Source organism: Capsicum annuum, chromosome 1, assembly GCF_002878395.1.
Source record: "Capsicum annuum cultivar UCD-10X-F1 chromosome 1, UCD10Xv1.1, whole genome shotgun sequence".
In the NCBI taxonomy this organism is placed as follows: domain Eukaryota; kingdom Viridiplantae; phylum Streptophyta; class Magnoliopsida; order Solanales; family Solanaceae; genus Capsicum; species Capsicum annuum.
The window spans coordinates 198,583,761-198,600,567 of NC_061111.1; the positions used below are offsets into that span (position 1 = coordinate 198,583,761).

The 16,807-nt window shown below is 32.9% G+C and overlaps 1 protein-coding gene across 3 annotated transcripts in view; it reads right to left on the minus strand.

Annotated features, from left to right (window-relative positions):
- Window positions 1–4,203: 4,203 nt before the first annotated feature.
- Window positions 4,204–16,807, minus strand: part of LOC107855931 (tRNA (guanine-N(7)-)-methyltransferase) — a 36,455-nt gene continuing 23,851 nt past the window's right edge. The window contains exon 8 of one of the 3 annotated variants that reach the window (XM_047399858.1): window positions 4,204–4,262. In XM_047399858.1, coding sequence (XP_047255814.1) covers window positions 4,248–4,262 — 15 coding nt within the window. In that variant the 3' untranslated portion in view covers window positions 4,204–4,247. Of the gene's footprint in view, window positions 4,263–7,947; window positions 8,707–16,807 lie in introns of those variants that run through there. The other 2 variants (XM_047399861.1, XM_016700934.2) reach the window with 2 other exon arrangements.

Consider the following 16,807-nt stretch of genomic DNA (forward strand, 5'->3'; position numbering starts at 1 on the left):
CTTTCCACCTGATGTCTCATCTTCAATTAGCTCTCAGATGATATAGTCTTTCATCAACTCTCCTTTCCCTCGAAGACATTCTCCTTCTGCTCCTTCTGGCATATAATCATCTTCCCGATCAACCCTTCCATATAAATTTAGCCAGGGAAATTTCTATTGATTTTCCATTCTTGTTTGATGCAGCGCAAGGTTTCGAAGGTGTTCTCGGAGTCCAATGCACACTTAAAGTTAAGTCCAATCGCTATTGGTTCTCTGCAATCACACCAAATATTGATCCCTTCTTAAAACTTGACACGCATAAATACGTGCAACAACCATCAGTAATTCATAATAGGGTATCTGGACCATCTTCATGATTCCCTCAACCTTGTCAATTCGAACCCATCAAACTTTACAATGCAGGATCTTGTTTGAATGATCTGTGCCTAATCGGTTAAAAACTGCATTCATAAAAATATTATACTTTGTGTGTGTTGTCCCGGTGACCTTATCAGTAATACTTCTTAACTCACACACATATGATAGTGGATCCATCTGCACGCACCTTATTAGGAAATATGACTTAAATTGAATAAATAGATGACTAGCAAGTTGCAACAGACGCCACATCTGTTGGAAAAGCAAATTGATAGATCCATCTGTTGCAACAGATTGTCAATATATTGTAAGTTATCTGACAGATGGATTAAATTTTGCAACAAATTACCCATCTGTTAGATTTATTTTAAAGCAATTTTCTTTTCTTTTCGAAATACAATAAAAAGATAAAATGTTGTATTTAGATTCATTTTTATTTATTTATATATTCGAAAAGTCACCAGTTTTATTTAATTAAGGGATATATGAACAGTTGTGGCTTCTTGTTTGACTATTAGTCACCCCTTACAATTCAATCATTTATAAAAAGGTAAAAAGGTCCCTCCGACCTCCTTTTCTTTCTCTCTCACTCGTTCATTCTACTACACTTACAGTACAAATATGGCTGATCCAGATTCGTACAAAAAAATTCATATGGAGTCCTTGCGAGAACTTCAAAGGCAATTTGATGACCTCCAGAGGGATTTGGCCGACTTTCGAGCAAGGCTGAGGAGGGCGGCCCTGTTGCTGCTGCCGGATGAAAATTGTCCGGTTGACAATAATAATAGTAATTATAATTATAATAATAATAATAATAATGATAATAATAATAGTATTAATAATAATTAAGTTATATTTTTTCTTTCTTTTAGCGTATGTATTGGATTGGTTTGGTCGACTTTGAATTTTTAATTCTTATTTAATATTTAATTATCATTCTATTTACTCCATATTCTCAACATTTCGACAGTTGGAGGTAGGGATTGAGCACTCGTGGCAACAGAGGGTGGGTGGTGAAAAGTCATGATACTCGTACAAATGATTCATTAATAAATAATAAGGAACTAAATGATATACACAATTTATAAGCATAAAAGAAGGACTATTTAATTTAAAAAGAAGTCGCATCATTGGATTATATGATGATTGTTAAGGAAAATGTGAATAGTCGTAATTGTAACTTTTTGTCTAAACATATTCAACAAACAAAAACAAATAACGTTGTGGATGCATCAAATTCCTCATCTATTGCGACTGATGAATGAGTTGTTAGAAGAAATCAAAAAGCTCCTAAAATAGATGGTCGATTTTTTACAACAGATGGGTTATCTGATGCAACAGATATACAATCTGTTGCCATAACTCAATAAAAATAATGATTATTACTTTATTAAAGAAACGGTTATTGAAAACCAGGTGTCTCATGACTTTTCGCAATAATAAAAAACCTCACCAGTTTGATTTAATTAAGTGATTTCTTTTCACAAAAAACAATAAGGAAATAAATGATAAAACACAATTTAAACCGTAAAAATCTCATAAAAAATATTCTTATTTTTAAATTTATTTTATTAATTTATTAATAAAAAGGTCAGCAAATTTAGATTAATGATATGATGATAATTTATTTTAAAAATAAGATAGATTATATATTGCAACAGATATATTATCTGACGTAACAGGTTATTTATTATTACAACGGATGATATATCTGTTGTCACAAATGATTTATCTGATGCAATAGATATATAATCTGTTGTCACAACTCAGTATAAAAACGATTCCTGAAAAGAACTAATTATTAATAATAATAAGCTGAGAAGTCATGACTTATCGCAATATTGCTTAATTTAATTAAGTCATAACTTTTTACAGTAATCAAGAATGTCATTAATAAATGGAGGTGAACAGTTGCGCCTTTAAATCTGTTTTATTAATTTATATAATTAAAAAGTCAGAAAATTTGGATGTCATGATGATAATTTAAAAATAAAAAGATATATAGATTATATGTTGCGATAAATATATTATCTAAGGCAACAGATGATATATTTGTTGTCACAGATAAGTTATCTGATGCAACAGATATATAATCTGTTGCCCCAACTCAGTATAAAAATGGTTCCTGAAAAGTCATGACTTGTCGTAATATTGCTTAATTTAATTAAGTCATAACTTTTTACAGTAATCAAGAATGACGCTAATAAATGGAAGTAAACAGTTAATTAAAAAGTCAAAAAATTTGGATGTCATGATGATAATTTAAAAAAAAAAAGATATATAGATTATTTGTTGCTACAGATATATTATCTGATGCAGCAGGTTATCTATTTGTTGTAAATATCTGTTGTCACAGATGAGTTATCTGATGCAACAGATATATCATCTGTTGTCACAACTCAATATAAAAATGGTTCCTGGAAAGAACTAGTTATTAATAATAATAAGTTGAAAAGTCATGACTTATCAAAATATTGCTTAATTTAATCAAGTCATAACTTTTCACAGTAAGTAAGAAATGTCATTAATAAATGGAAGTGAACAGTTGCGACTTTTTGCTTAACACATTCAAGTTCAATCCTCCATAAATAGGTCCTTCCTTACTCAATTGTTTATTCTACCGCACTCTATTTATTCTGTGCTCTTGTTACACCTTCAACTACTGTCACGCCCCAAAATCCCATCGGGCCGGACTGGCACCCGAAGCCGAGAAGGCCCGGGAGAACCCGTTCAAATACCTGTACTTTCACTTACATGTCACCAAAAAAATTGGACAGCACTTCGTTGCATATAGAAAGGTCTAATTACCTGTATCAGCACAACACGCACAAATATATATATATAATACTTGGCCGTCGGGGCCACCACATATACAAATATAACGTTACTATATAAACTTCCATGACTTTACCCTTCCTTATGTCTACAAAGCCTCTAGGATATACATGACATAACTAGGGTCGGGACAAACCCCCGCCCACACGTGACTCATGTACAATAACAAAACATAAGGAACCGACTCGGAAAGCTCCGAAGCAAACTGGAGCTCACCAACAATAGCTGTATGACCTGGCTCCTACTTGAGCGGTGTATGAGCTGAGGTACCTGTGCCTGCAGCATGAAATGCAGGTCCCCCATGAGGGACGTCAGTACGAAATATGTACTGAGTATGTAAAGCTGTAAATAATCACATATGATATAGGAGCTCAATAGAAATCAGAAACAAGTGAATAAGTCGTAATAGGAGTGGACCACACTTACTAGAACTTGTGACAACCTGTACATTGTATTTATTCAATCACTTTACCTTCGTTCTTATCGTCTTTGTAATCATTACTGTACTGTACTGTGACCATTAGGATGCCTCCAGTACATATCAACTGGGATCGACCCGTGCTAGGCTTATGCCCCTGGGATACCACCCATAAACACATGAAATAGGGATCGACCCATGCTAGGCTTATGCCCCTGGGATACCACCCGATAAGAGAGAACTTTCATCACTTAGTTCAATTAATCTTTGAGATTGTTATTTCGGTCGTCACCACATTTTTGATACCTTGAAACAATGATACATCAATAGGAACCAAGTAATAGACCTTCTATACAATAACGATGTAATAAGGACTCATTGGTACATCAACAATATGTTTCAGAATCATCAATATCACAACAATGAAATAAGAGCCTTTTGGTATATCAATGAACATTTTGACACTTTATAGGATGGAAACAACTTCGTTGGTAACGTAGAACAATACATGTTTTTGGACAACCTCGGAATCTTACTTGATGGAACATTGGTGTTTTCATGCCAAAGAACATTGTTAGAGTATGCTTTACATACCTCGTTGTAGATTCAGCTACCAATTCAACACAACTTCCCGCCTTTACAAATCACTTATCTACAATGAAATGTTTGGCATCTAGTATTAGCAACCCAACACCACAATTCTCTTCCATAATTCCATACTACCAATATTTGCAAAACATTCCAAAAACCAACTTGAACAATAGGTTTATGTGTGTATATATATATAATCATCATTTCAATACCACATCATCAATACCACATCATCACCCCAAATTCCTTCACAATTTAACATAATCCAACCATGCACAAGAATAATCCAACATCATTTCCAATCATCTTTCAACAACAATCAAATAACATACTTCTTATGCTCACATGCATATATATATATATATATACATATCCATATAAATAACACCAACATAATTTACATCCTTACCAAAAAAAAAGGCCCTTTTGATTTCGAAGTCCTGTTGGCACAAATAAGGGGTGCTTCTCGAAGCCCTTGAGACGGTGAACACAACTACGGAATCAATTTGGATTTTCTACGGTTGAATCACAAGATAATTGGAGTTGAAATTTGGCTAGGGTTTCTTAGTTTTCAATAATGGATGATAAATAATGGATATGAGGCTAAGTATATGTATATAATGACCAATTTTCGTTCAAGAGGTGATGGAAAATGACCATATTGCCCTTAAAAATTTAAGTAAATCCGAATCTGTCCATGGTGGACTGTTTTGATAGGCTAAAGTAAATCGGCCATAACTCTTTGCTCCGATATCGGATTTGGGTGAAATTGGTATCGTTAGAAAGATAATTCAAAGGTCTTTAATTTAATATAAATTAATCCACCCAGTTCGTCCTGTACAAGTAGTTATGATCGTTTGAAGTTGACCCTAAAAATCTGTTTTGAGAGGCTGAAGTAAAACGAGTATAACTCCTTACTCAGATGTTGGATTTGGATGAAACCAATTTCATTGGAAAGAAGACTCAAAGATCTTTCTTTTGATATATGGTAGCTCAACCAGTTCATTATATTGAGGGAGTTATGATCGTTCAAAGTTGACCCAAGAAACTGGCAGGCCTCAGTAGTTTCCTGCACATTTTACTGTTCACATCCCGGCCACCGTTTTAAAGTTTTGAACGAGCTCGCTTATATCCGAAACTTATCCGTTTTTGGAAATCTTTATATCGTTGGAAAGCTTATTCAATAACCTTCGTATGGAACCATCGACGGGAAAATTCCGATATAAATAAAGTCGATTCCTATACACCTATAATCAAACTATACACTTGAAACCATCTCAAAATAATCAATACTCATACTTAAACTCATATATACCTAACTTAGGATCAATACATATACCCCAACACATATAACAATGACTAATGCACGTAATTAAGTACGGGGTGTTACAACTACTTTCTCTTCAAGAACTTGATAGTTTTTTCCTGTCTCTGGTAAGTTTTCTATATGTCCCTCTTCCTGTCATTTTTACCATTCAATTTGAAATACTTGAACGATCGATTTTTATTTTTTATCTTCACTTTCGCCTGAAAGCGGAGGAATGTCTCATTAATTATAACTAACCATTACATTAAATAATTTTGAAATAAATATAGAATGAGAGATGTATATGGTATAGAATCAAATATAGAAATATAATAAAAAAGATTTCAATTTTTGTGTAAATATACGTTGTATTACGTTCGAATTCTTTTTTTCTTTACTTTTGTTTTTACGTGTGTGTTTTATCAACTTATGCGTTTTCTCTAGATATGGCTGATCTAGTGTGGGATCTCGTTATTTTACAAGATGCCATGCGGAAACTGCAGAAGGAGGTTCATGACCTGCAGTGGGAATTGGCCGCTGTTAGGGTAAGGATGCTGCGGGAGATCCGCAGGCTGAGGAGGGCGCTGCTGCTACCGGTTGAAGATTGGTCGGCTGGCCATACAAATAATGATGATGATAATAATTAAGCATTTTCTTTTCTTTTACCTATGTATTTTTAGTTTTTTTGTTTAATAAAAAAATTTATGTTCGATTCATTTGACGTTTTAATTCTTATTTAATTTTCATGCTTTCTATTTCTTTTTCTCAACAAATGGCATGTCTACAATTAAGGAATAATTTGAATCCAGTATCAATAGCAAGAGATCAACATATGAGTTATTTGTTGGGTTTGTGACATGAGCTGTATTTTGTTGTTCGAAACAGATTATTCATGTGTTGCAACAGAATAATTATCTATTGCAATAGATTACTTGTCTGTTGCAACCGACAACTAATCTGGTGCAACAGATTAGTAATTTGATACAACAAATTATTAATCTGTTAAAACAGACAACTAATCTGGTGCAACAGATTGTTAATCTGTTGCAACAGAATACCCATCTATCGATTCATATTACGGGCACCTAGAACCATAATCATTAATCCAACATGTGTCTACTGTTGCAACAGAACATTTATCTGGTGCCACAGATGATGGATCTGTTTAAACAGTTGTTCTTATGTTGCATTATGTTCGCGTGCTAGCTATTGTTGCAAAAACAGCAAACTAGCAGTTACCCAGATGACAAATTCAACTAAAAAGCATAATTTGACTTACCAAAATCTCCTCTCAAAGTAAATGTCAAAGCTGAAAGTGATGTACGAAACAAAATTTGACCTAAGAAATTGGTCAAAGAGCAGCAGTTGCAGTAACAACAACAACAATGATCAACAAGAATATGAAGATGATAATGAATCAGAAGATGATAAATAAAGCAGCAGCAACAATGAGCAACAAATATCGCGAAGAGAGAGAAAATAATAACGGATGAGGAGAGAGAAAAACGCGCAGTTTTTTCCTTCATTTTCCATTATATTAACTAACATTTGGATCAAAGTGTAAATTTAAAAACTTGTGAGTTATTTTAAAATTTTTCAAACTTTCTTAATCCATAATTAAGTAATTATGACCTCCACTCAATTATTAAGACTTGTGTCACCTACACATCATTTTAAAACTTTTTTGTCAGCTGTAGCCCAAAATCCCCGACTAACATGGCCAATTTTTGTGACCAACTGGGGAAGCGTGTTGACCCTCACTAATGGTGAAACTGAGCAACTGATCGCTTTTCTGGAAAATAATAGAAAATTGAAGAACAAATCAAAGTGGCACATTTTCTTTAGAAACTTTTCACAACTTCATAAGAACGCTACATAAACAAAAGGGTGATAATTGGCTGTGGCATATATTCTATATTCTATATATCTAAAGAGGTAAAAGTTAAACAAAAAGGTCCATTAAAAGGAAGGATGCATTCAATTCTAAATCTAGCAATTTTGGCTTTCCAGACCCATAGGCAGAGAATGTGATGCGCCATGGGTAATATGGGTTTGAATAAATTCAATAAATTTTACTTAATCCTGTATTTATATCGATATATAAATATTTAGTTATGCATCGAGTAACTGAAACTAGCTAAGTCGCAAGTTTAGAATTCATAAACTTAATATTTTGACTCCGCCTTGGATTACAAAGCACACGAAACATGTTACTCATAATGAAAATAAAGATACTATTATTCCACCTATTTTCCGAAGCGTCAGCGCGAGAATAACATTTTCTGACCAAAATCAGGACCAATTCGAATTTAAAAATGTTGACAGTTTCTGATTGAAGGAATTTTGGCTCCAAAAGCAGGTGCCATAAAATGGACTCTTTACAACATTTCAATTGTCATGCCTTGGAATCTCCTTTATTTTTTTTTTTAAAAAAATTACATTCAAGAAATCAGAGAATTGAACATTTATGCACTCATAGTTCCTCTTGTAGGTGAAAACAACACTAAATTCTGGCGTCACGGGCTGATCCGTAGCCCGCTCTGGGTGAGAGACTGCATGGAAAAGCTCGATAAACGTCCACTATTACACATTGACCAGTATCTTTGCCTAGTTAGCCAAAAAAACTTCTAATTTACCAACTAAAGACAACACACTCCATGGTACAAAACTGCAAAATAGAATAAAGAAGAAATAAAAATGAAGGAAAAAAGAGAGCTAGTGTTCATATAAGATGTAGGTTGCATGCCATTTTTGCAGGGGGTCTCACTGTGCTATCAAGCCTCTCCGTCAACAGTCGAACTGCTGAACTTCATGCTCCATAGTTTCAACTTTGCGTTGTGGGAGACATTAGAATGAGTAGTACAGACATAGATGTGTTGAAGGGACTGCTAAGATCCTACTAATGCCAAGAGATAGCTACGAGCAAAATTGTGTGTTCCAAGTTCAAAACAGAAAGTTATGAAGCAGAGAGTTAATGTTGGACTTTTTGGTAGACCCTTCTGTAGATTTTGCAACCTTCAAACTCTGCATGGATCTCCCTTTCAGTTCTTATCCCCATAGGATTGTTCAAAACCCATCCATCACTATCACAAGGTAAACTTGGGTCAACACTATCTATATGTACAAGTTTATCAGGCACAGCATTAAAATAATTCCTCATGTCAAGCGCCACATCGAGCACATCAGATTGTATAAAGACCTATCAACCATCACTTAAAAATATCAGGCAACAACGAAACCAAAAAGATTATGCAGGTGATGCTCAGCAAAATTATAAGTGTGCGCTAATCTTTGGGCTTTATTTTTGCAAGAACATAGACTAAGATGAAAAGTATGGCAGTAAGTTTATGGAACAAACCTGAAGAGATTTTTTTCAGCCAAAAAAAAAAAAAAGCCAACCTATATATCATTATAATCAGAAGAATAGCTGGCTTTCTGTCACTTTTATGCCATGTATATTGCTCTCAAATCAAAACGGACTAATTTTAGGGCCTACCGTGAAGATTAGGTTATGGTAGACCATTTTGTCCATAAAAAAGGGTAGATAACGAACTGTTAAAGCAATGTGTTATGCTCTTCCACTGAAACCACTGAGAATTGACATCATGATATTTGGTGATATCAAGCAAAGGAAATCACAAGTTCGGAGAAAAGGGTCCAAAACCTAAAAGGATCTGAGACAGTTGGAGCTAAAACCTTGGGTACAAGTTTTGGAACATCTATTTTGCACAACCATGGACCCAAGTCCATATGCCATATCCTTCACTCTCCCTTGTCCAGTCCCTGAAAGCAGTGGGAACTAATGTGTGCGTAGTTAGGCAATTGATGATGCTTTTAACTTCAACTGGACTGACATTGATATATACGTCTTTTTCATTTTGAAATGGACATTGATTTATATATCATGGCAGTCAAAAGTTCATACAGCCAGCAGTGAACATAACTTTCTTAATTGAACTAGCTTTTTGGTCCTCAGCTATTAGAAAATTATTTGTGTTTTTAGGTAATTAATATGATATAGGTCATCTATCATTATATCTCTTCTTGGACTATGGACTTTGCAAACCATTCCATTTGCAGCAATCTTTTTTTTTTGCAAACGTTCAGCACGGTAGCTATTAGCTTCAAATTATCTATATCTATATATTATTAAAAGGAGAGGACCATTATGCCAAGGGGCGGCCTTTAAAATTGACACATGTAGTTTTTAAAGACCAGTTAATCAATTAGGTAAGAATTAGTTAGTATTTACTTTTATTTTTTACAACTTTTTTTAAAAATTCAAATTTGCAGTTACTTTAAAATTTTAATGTGTTTTAATTGTTAATTAAGTTTCACAAAACAATTTAAAGACCAAAAAAATAGAAACTTTGAAATTGGAATTGTTCCACTAATTAAGCCAAATCAACCGTACACTAAAATAATCACATGTCAATTTGAGTAAAATATAAAGTACAATTATATAAGAAGAAATGGAGAAAAAGCAACCATTGCTGAATTATACAATCTTAAAGCTCAAATAATTACGACCCAAATTTAAAGACAAAATTTAGTTCTCTATCTAACAAGATTTAATTTAAATTTAAAAAACAAGTACTTAGTTTGAAAAAATAAAGCAATAAAAAGGAATTCGAAGGGAAAGCTAACTTAGCACGCCCCTAACCCATTTCCCAACTAACTAACATGCACAGTTTAAACCTTTAAAAAAATTAAATTTTAAAATTCAATGAACTACGCTTAGATTCTTTTTTTAAATAAAATTTTATTTTTCAGCAAAATCTCATGTCCTTTCTAAAGAGGAGATTTGGGCCACTTCCTCTCCAATTAAGACATTTTCTTAGGTTGTACAATCTAAAAACAATTTAGGACAAAAAAATAATATAATACAACGGTTAAAAAATCTAAACACTTCATACTAAACTGATAAAAACCACGATTGCAAACCGTTCTTTGTTATCTTTATTCTTCATTTCTATATATTATTCTATCCATTGCTTTTGTGCATCAATTATGTTTGAATACTCGACTTTAAAATGCTGATTGTTATATTCTTTTGCATTGCTTATGCTGCCAAATTCTAAGAAGGGGATCATAACGCCATGTAGTCAGACAATAAGAGAGTTTTTGGTAGATGATAAAGTTGATAAATTCTGTTTTAGTAATGAGGAATGTCGTCAGACTTGACATACCATCTAATTAATGACTAAAATGTTCAGATTGCAAGGTTTTTGTGGAACTTTGGTTGAGAACTGACAAGGATGAAAGTTGAAATATTTGTGGATGCTGGGGAAGTTTCTAAAGACTAAATATTTTCAAATGTCACACCCATTATGTCACTGTATGTTCTTTTGTGTAATTGTTTTGCAGAATTTGATGATGCCTACAAGTTGAGTTAATTGGGCGACACAAAAATTCTGATCAGGAAGTACATCAGGGGGACCTTCCTTTTGTTTGCAATGTAGTCATGCTTTTATCTCATGAGATTATCAACATTTATATGACGATTCACTATAACAATGTGGAAGAAAATCTCCATCTCTATGATGAGATCAAAAGCAAATCTTCATCTCCATGACAAAATCAACAAGCTAAATTTTTGGTGCTCATCTTTGTTCACCTACTTAATCTTATGGTAAACAAGTAGTTAAAAAAAAAAGGGCAACCCGGTGCACTAAAGCTACTGCTATGCGCGGTGTCCGGGGAAGGGCCCCACCACAAGGGTGTATCGTACGCAGCCTTACCTTGCATTTTTGCCAGAGGCTGTTTCCAAGGCTTGAACCCGTGACCTCCTGGTCACATGGCCGTTCAAATTTTTGTATATAATTTGTTGAATTTGAGTTGGCAGATATATATACACACATATATATACACACACACATATATATATATTTTGTGCGTGTGTATATATATATTAAGAGTTGCTTCACTATTTTTGACAGTGACAGTTTTAGGGCAAACGAATTTGAGGCAGAGACAAGAGACAAGAACAGATGGGGAGTCATAGCAAATGGATAATGAAGAAGCAATGGAGATTCAACATTGATTCTCGAAGTTATCTTGGATCTTTTGAAGGTTCTGATTTTGATCCATTTTAAATCTGTTCCTAAAAATTGAAAATTTCAGGGGTTAAAAATCCTTAGAGGTAGACCCTATTTGATTATCGTTTATGTGTTTTCTTTACATTGAGTTTGAGTTTATTTCAGTGTTTTGATTATGTGACATTTATTTTCACTGTTGCTTCAGACCTATTCTACAATCTGATTGTTGATTCTTTATGTTCCCATATTGAAGCTTCCTTCCACATTTTCTGTCATCGCTATAATTTATGATTTCAACGAGCTCACACTTTAACATGTCAAATGGAAAGACATTGGAATTACAATAAGCTTCACTTTTGTTTAGTATTTCTTTTTCTTGGTAATCTCCTTTGTATTTGTATTATTCTCTCTCTTTTTACCTTTTACCATATCATCATTAGCAAAGGAACTAACACAAAATTACAATATATAGATTATTATTATGTTCGAATTGTTTAACATCACTTGAAAATTCAATAAAGTTTAGTTAACGAGAAACATCCAATTAAAATGAAATTAAATAATGCTGTCAAGGAAGAAGAAACAGAGCATAAAGGGAGTAATTTTCTTTTGATAGTAGATTTTTGGTTAGTCTTAGTTAGAAAAGCAGCACAACTTCTTCTGTTGGCTAAAACTTAGTGGAAAAAATGTTGGTTTCATTGAGATCAATTACAGTCATTTAATCTCCTCTTTGATAAATTGGGACATCTTTATGTTGGTAACACACATTTTGTAAATGTAAGTAATGAATTTAAAATGGTAATAATTAAAAATATAAAGAGTATAAACTAAACACGAAAATAAGAATGGAATTATGCATACGGGTATATGAAAAGAAGGAAATATACTATGGTGGTAACCTGTCCAAAGTACTTCATCTCGCTGAACTATGAGGTCTTCATTCAGTAAGGCTATGTTCTTCCGAGACTTGCTGATTTTTATGAGTTTAAAAGGAAATTAAGTTTTCGTTTTCTATTTGATGGTATATTAATGTGTGTGAGGTTTTACGTTTTGGTATTTTTGATTGTAAGATAAATCACCTTTCTAAATACATCAATGTACTGAGCCGGAGGACCCAAGGCAATATGTTCATTTTCTCCACGATTGATTTATGTTCTGCATTCGTAGTTGTAGTGCATTCTCTTAAATGAAGACACACTAAAGTTGCACACAAGTTTCTTAGACTCTCCTAGTATGAGTTTAATAATTATTCATTGTTCATGTTTTTGATCTATTCATTTGTCATGCTTTCATTCTTATATTTTTTCCTCTTATAAATTAAAATGGTATAGAGTTAAAGGAAAAAGAAGAAGATCAAATACTAAATGAATAGACTATTGAAGTAGAAGAATCAAAAGACCATTGAAGAAGAAGTTAGTCTATCAAGATAGTGAGCATCATATTAACCAATTTAATAAGAGAAGTTCCTCAACCTAACGTATCTTTGTTGATCTTTCTCTATAAAAGAAAATTTATTGATTCTTTTGTAATTACCTTTTTTTGAAATTTAAATGTTTGTTTTGTCCTTCATACATATCTTTGTTGAAAATTTTAAATTAGAGAACCTCAAAAGTGTTGTATTATTGGACTGAGATATAATTTTTCGTTGTCTTGTACACAATAAATGTTTGTTTCGCTGGCTCCTAACTCGGCTCCTGTAGTCACGAGAAACCGAACAGATAAAAATGTTATTGGTTTATTCTTATTGTTAGGATTTGCCCTATATTTTCTACTTCACCTGATTTTCTACCATAATTAGAATTACTTTTCTTTTTGGAAAAAGATTTCCTTATTGGAAAAGATCTCTTTTTCTATTAGGTTTTTTCTTTCTTAGAAGAAGAGTTTTGTAGTTCTATAAATAGAAGATCTCTCTTCTCAAGTCATAACACATTAGTATCCACAATATAGTCTTTAAAGAGTCTTGTTTAGGGGGAGATTTTTCTCTAATAGTTTCTTATACTTTTTTGTATTAAGTTTTTATATGTAGGTCAATTGGCCAAATCATATAATAATTATGTTTTTCTTTGTTATCCAAATTATCGTTCGATGGTTTGCAAACTATTAACTTCCGCATGACGCCCTCTCGATTTTGAATCCAACAAGTGGTATCAAAGTCTATGGTTCAATGGTCCGAACCTACGTTTCAAAGATCCAGAGGTTGAAAACAAGTTCAAGGCGGTTTTAATCAATTTGATGATAATGAAGATTTTTTATCCAACTACATATGGAGAAGAAGTTTTAAACATATTTCAACATTCCTATTGCTGTGTCTTTAAAAATAAAAATAAAATATTTATTTTTAACCCACTTTTAACCACAATATTTTAAATCTTATTTTTAACAATGGCAAGCAGTAGTGATGCAAATTATGTAAAGAACGAAGCTCATGCACATGAAGAAGATCAAGATTGATTTGCCAAAAATTCAAGCCAAGGGGAGATTTGTTAGGATTTGCCCTAAATTTTCTACTCCACCTGATTTTCTGCTATAATTAGAATTACTTTTCTTTTTGGAAAAAGATTTCCTTATTGGAAAAGATCTTTTTTTCTATTAGGTTTCTTCTGTCTTAGAGAAAAGGTTTTGTAGTTCTATAAATAGAAAATCTCTCTTCTCAAGTCATAACAAATTAGCATCCACAATGTAGTCTTAAAAGAGTCTTGTTTAGGGGGAGATTTCTCTCTAATAGTTTCTTATGTTTTTTTTATATCTAAATTTTTATATGTAGGTCAATTGGTCAAATCATATAATAATGTTTTTAGTATGTTTTTATTTGTCATCTAAATTATCGTCGATGGATTGCAAACTATTAGCTTCCGCATGACGCCCTCTCGATTTTGAATCCAACACTTATTGGGTTATCGGTTACCCAATAAGAAAAAATCAATTCAAACTTGAAGATTCTTGTAAATTAAAACACATCATATAGGATTCTTAGTTACAACTAAGATTCGATTTTTTCATGTTAGTTACTATTATTTCTATTTTATGAGCATTTTCTTATCGGTTAAACCGAAAATCGAACCGTTAAGGACTAAAAAACGATAAAAAATATCTTATTGGTTTGGTTATAGGTTTAGCATATTTAAAAATCAAAAATCGATAAACCGAACCAATAATATGTACAACGAACCGAACCGATGCACACCCCTAGTCACGAGATCCCACAAGGACATTTTTCTTTTATGACGTGTCTGATCAAAGTATGTCACATAAAATGAGACAGGAGAAGTAAATAAATGTCCATGTTGAAAATTTCCACGTGCAAGAGTTTCACTAATAGTGAAATGATGATTTATTGCTTGTAAAGTGGGGCCACACTATCAAGAAAATTTGTGGACGATTATCTTTAAAGTTCTTGATAAACTTTATGAGAACTCTTAGACTTTTGATAGGTAAAGAAATTTTTTTTGTCCTTATATCAAAAATATATGGTTTATCAATATTGAATTTGTGTTGTACTAGGAGACTAATATATTTTCCCCCCTCTATAAATAACAGTCCATTGAGTTTTCAGAAGAAAAAAAATAATTTTCCAACTCAATTGTGAAGCATTTCAGAGAAACATCCATGTTTATCAAGTATTTTTTTTTAAATCATTTGTTTTCATTCTTTGACTGCATACTAAAAATAATCTAGTGATACTTTTGCCAAAAACATGAAAAAGGCGTCAATGAAGCAGCTTTTTTTTTTTACTTTTCAATGAACAATTTTTTTTCTTTAAAAAAAAGTAACCATAAACAGGAAAGGTACTACTTTTGTCACTTAATACTTCAACAGCCTTTCCGTTTTGCTTTTTCGATTATTTAAGAAAAAAGGTACTACTTTTGTTACTTCAGCAGCCTTTTCTTTTTTTCCCTTTCAAAAGTAACAATACTTTATATGTAGCATTGCTATTTAATTTATTAGCAAATAACTCCTTTATGAATTGTCTTTATTGGTCACGTGTACATTCGTCAAAATTTTGTTTCCATGCTTGCTTTGAGTTTGATGATTTTGCTAACGTAAGATCATTAGCCACTTTAAGGTAACATTTTGACGTACTTTATTTTGACATTATTATTTTCCTTTTTTTTTCGCATAAATTGACGTCACCATATTGGACAATGAACATATACCAACATTAAAACAATTTTTCTTTTCTCTTTTGCGCATTCTTTTGTTGTCGTTTCCTTTTCGTAGGTCACCGAAAACAATATTTATATTGAAGATGTCACAGTTTGAAAAGTTTTACCATAGCACAACCTATTGATCTTATGGTGTGACGGGATGTGCTTAATATCTTTGCTTCAACATCATAAATTTGAGGCTTTAGAAACACAGAATATTTGAGCACATGGCGTCGTAAGTGCTGCCTTATTCGAGCCAAAGATTGTACACCATCTAAGGCAAAGACTTTACATGGTCTGCGACTAAGACTTTTTACACCGTTTGAGCCAAAGACTTTATATTGCTTGAGGCAAAGATTTTACACAATCTGAGCCAAAATGTTGCTTTGCCCGAGCCAAAGACTTCACACCGTCTAAGACAGAGACTTTACATGGTCCGCGACTAAGACTTTTACACTGTTTAAGCCAAAGACCTTACCTTATTTGAGGCAACTACTTTACACTGTCTAAGCTGAAGGCCTCACAATGTCTAAGTCAAAGACTTTATATGATCAATACTTAACTGATGTTGATCACGTTTGAATTTAGAATTCATAATTATTGAACTATCGAGTAAGTGCTAATGAAATACTCTTCTTCTTTTGCAGTTTGAATCATGGTTTACTTTAGAGATTCAGTATCTTCTTCCTCCGAGCCGCAATATCTTATAATATCAAATCACAAGGATAGTGAGATGAAGACAAAGCTACTCATTGATACGCTATTAGCGGGACAATGTGTTGCTCCGTGGCCACCTTTAGAGAATATATCTGGTTTGGACCAATGGACTCTTAAATACCATAGTCGTCCACCTAAGACATGGGTACTTCGTTCTTCCAATACTCATATCAAAAAATATTGCTAGTACTTTGCCATGCTTAGGACGGCGAATCATAAATGGAGAGAATATGTGGAGTGACACTTTTCAGCTTAGTGGCGAGTTTCACTATATTCCTGGCTATTAGGAATAGGCTGAAGATGTTCTTAGTAGGAGTTGCCAGACTTTAAAGGATGCAACGATTTACTATGTCGTATATGGTTCACTCTTTACTTATGACCATAATACAAACATCTTACA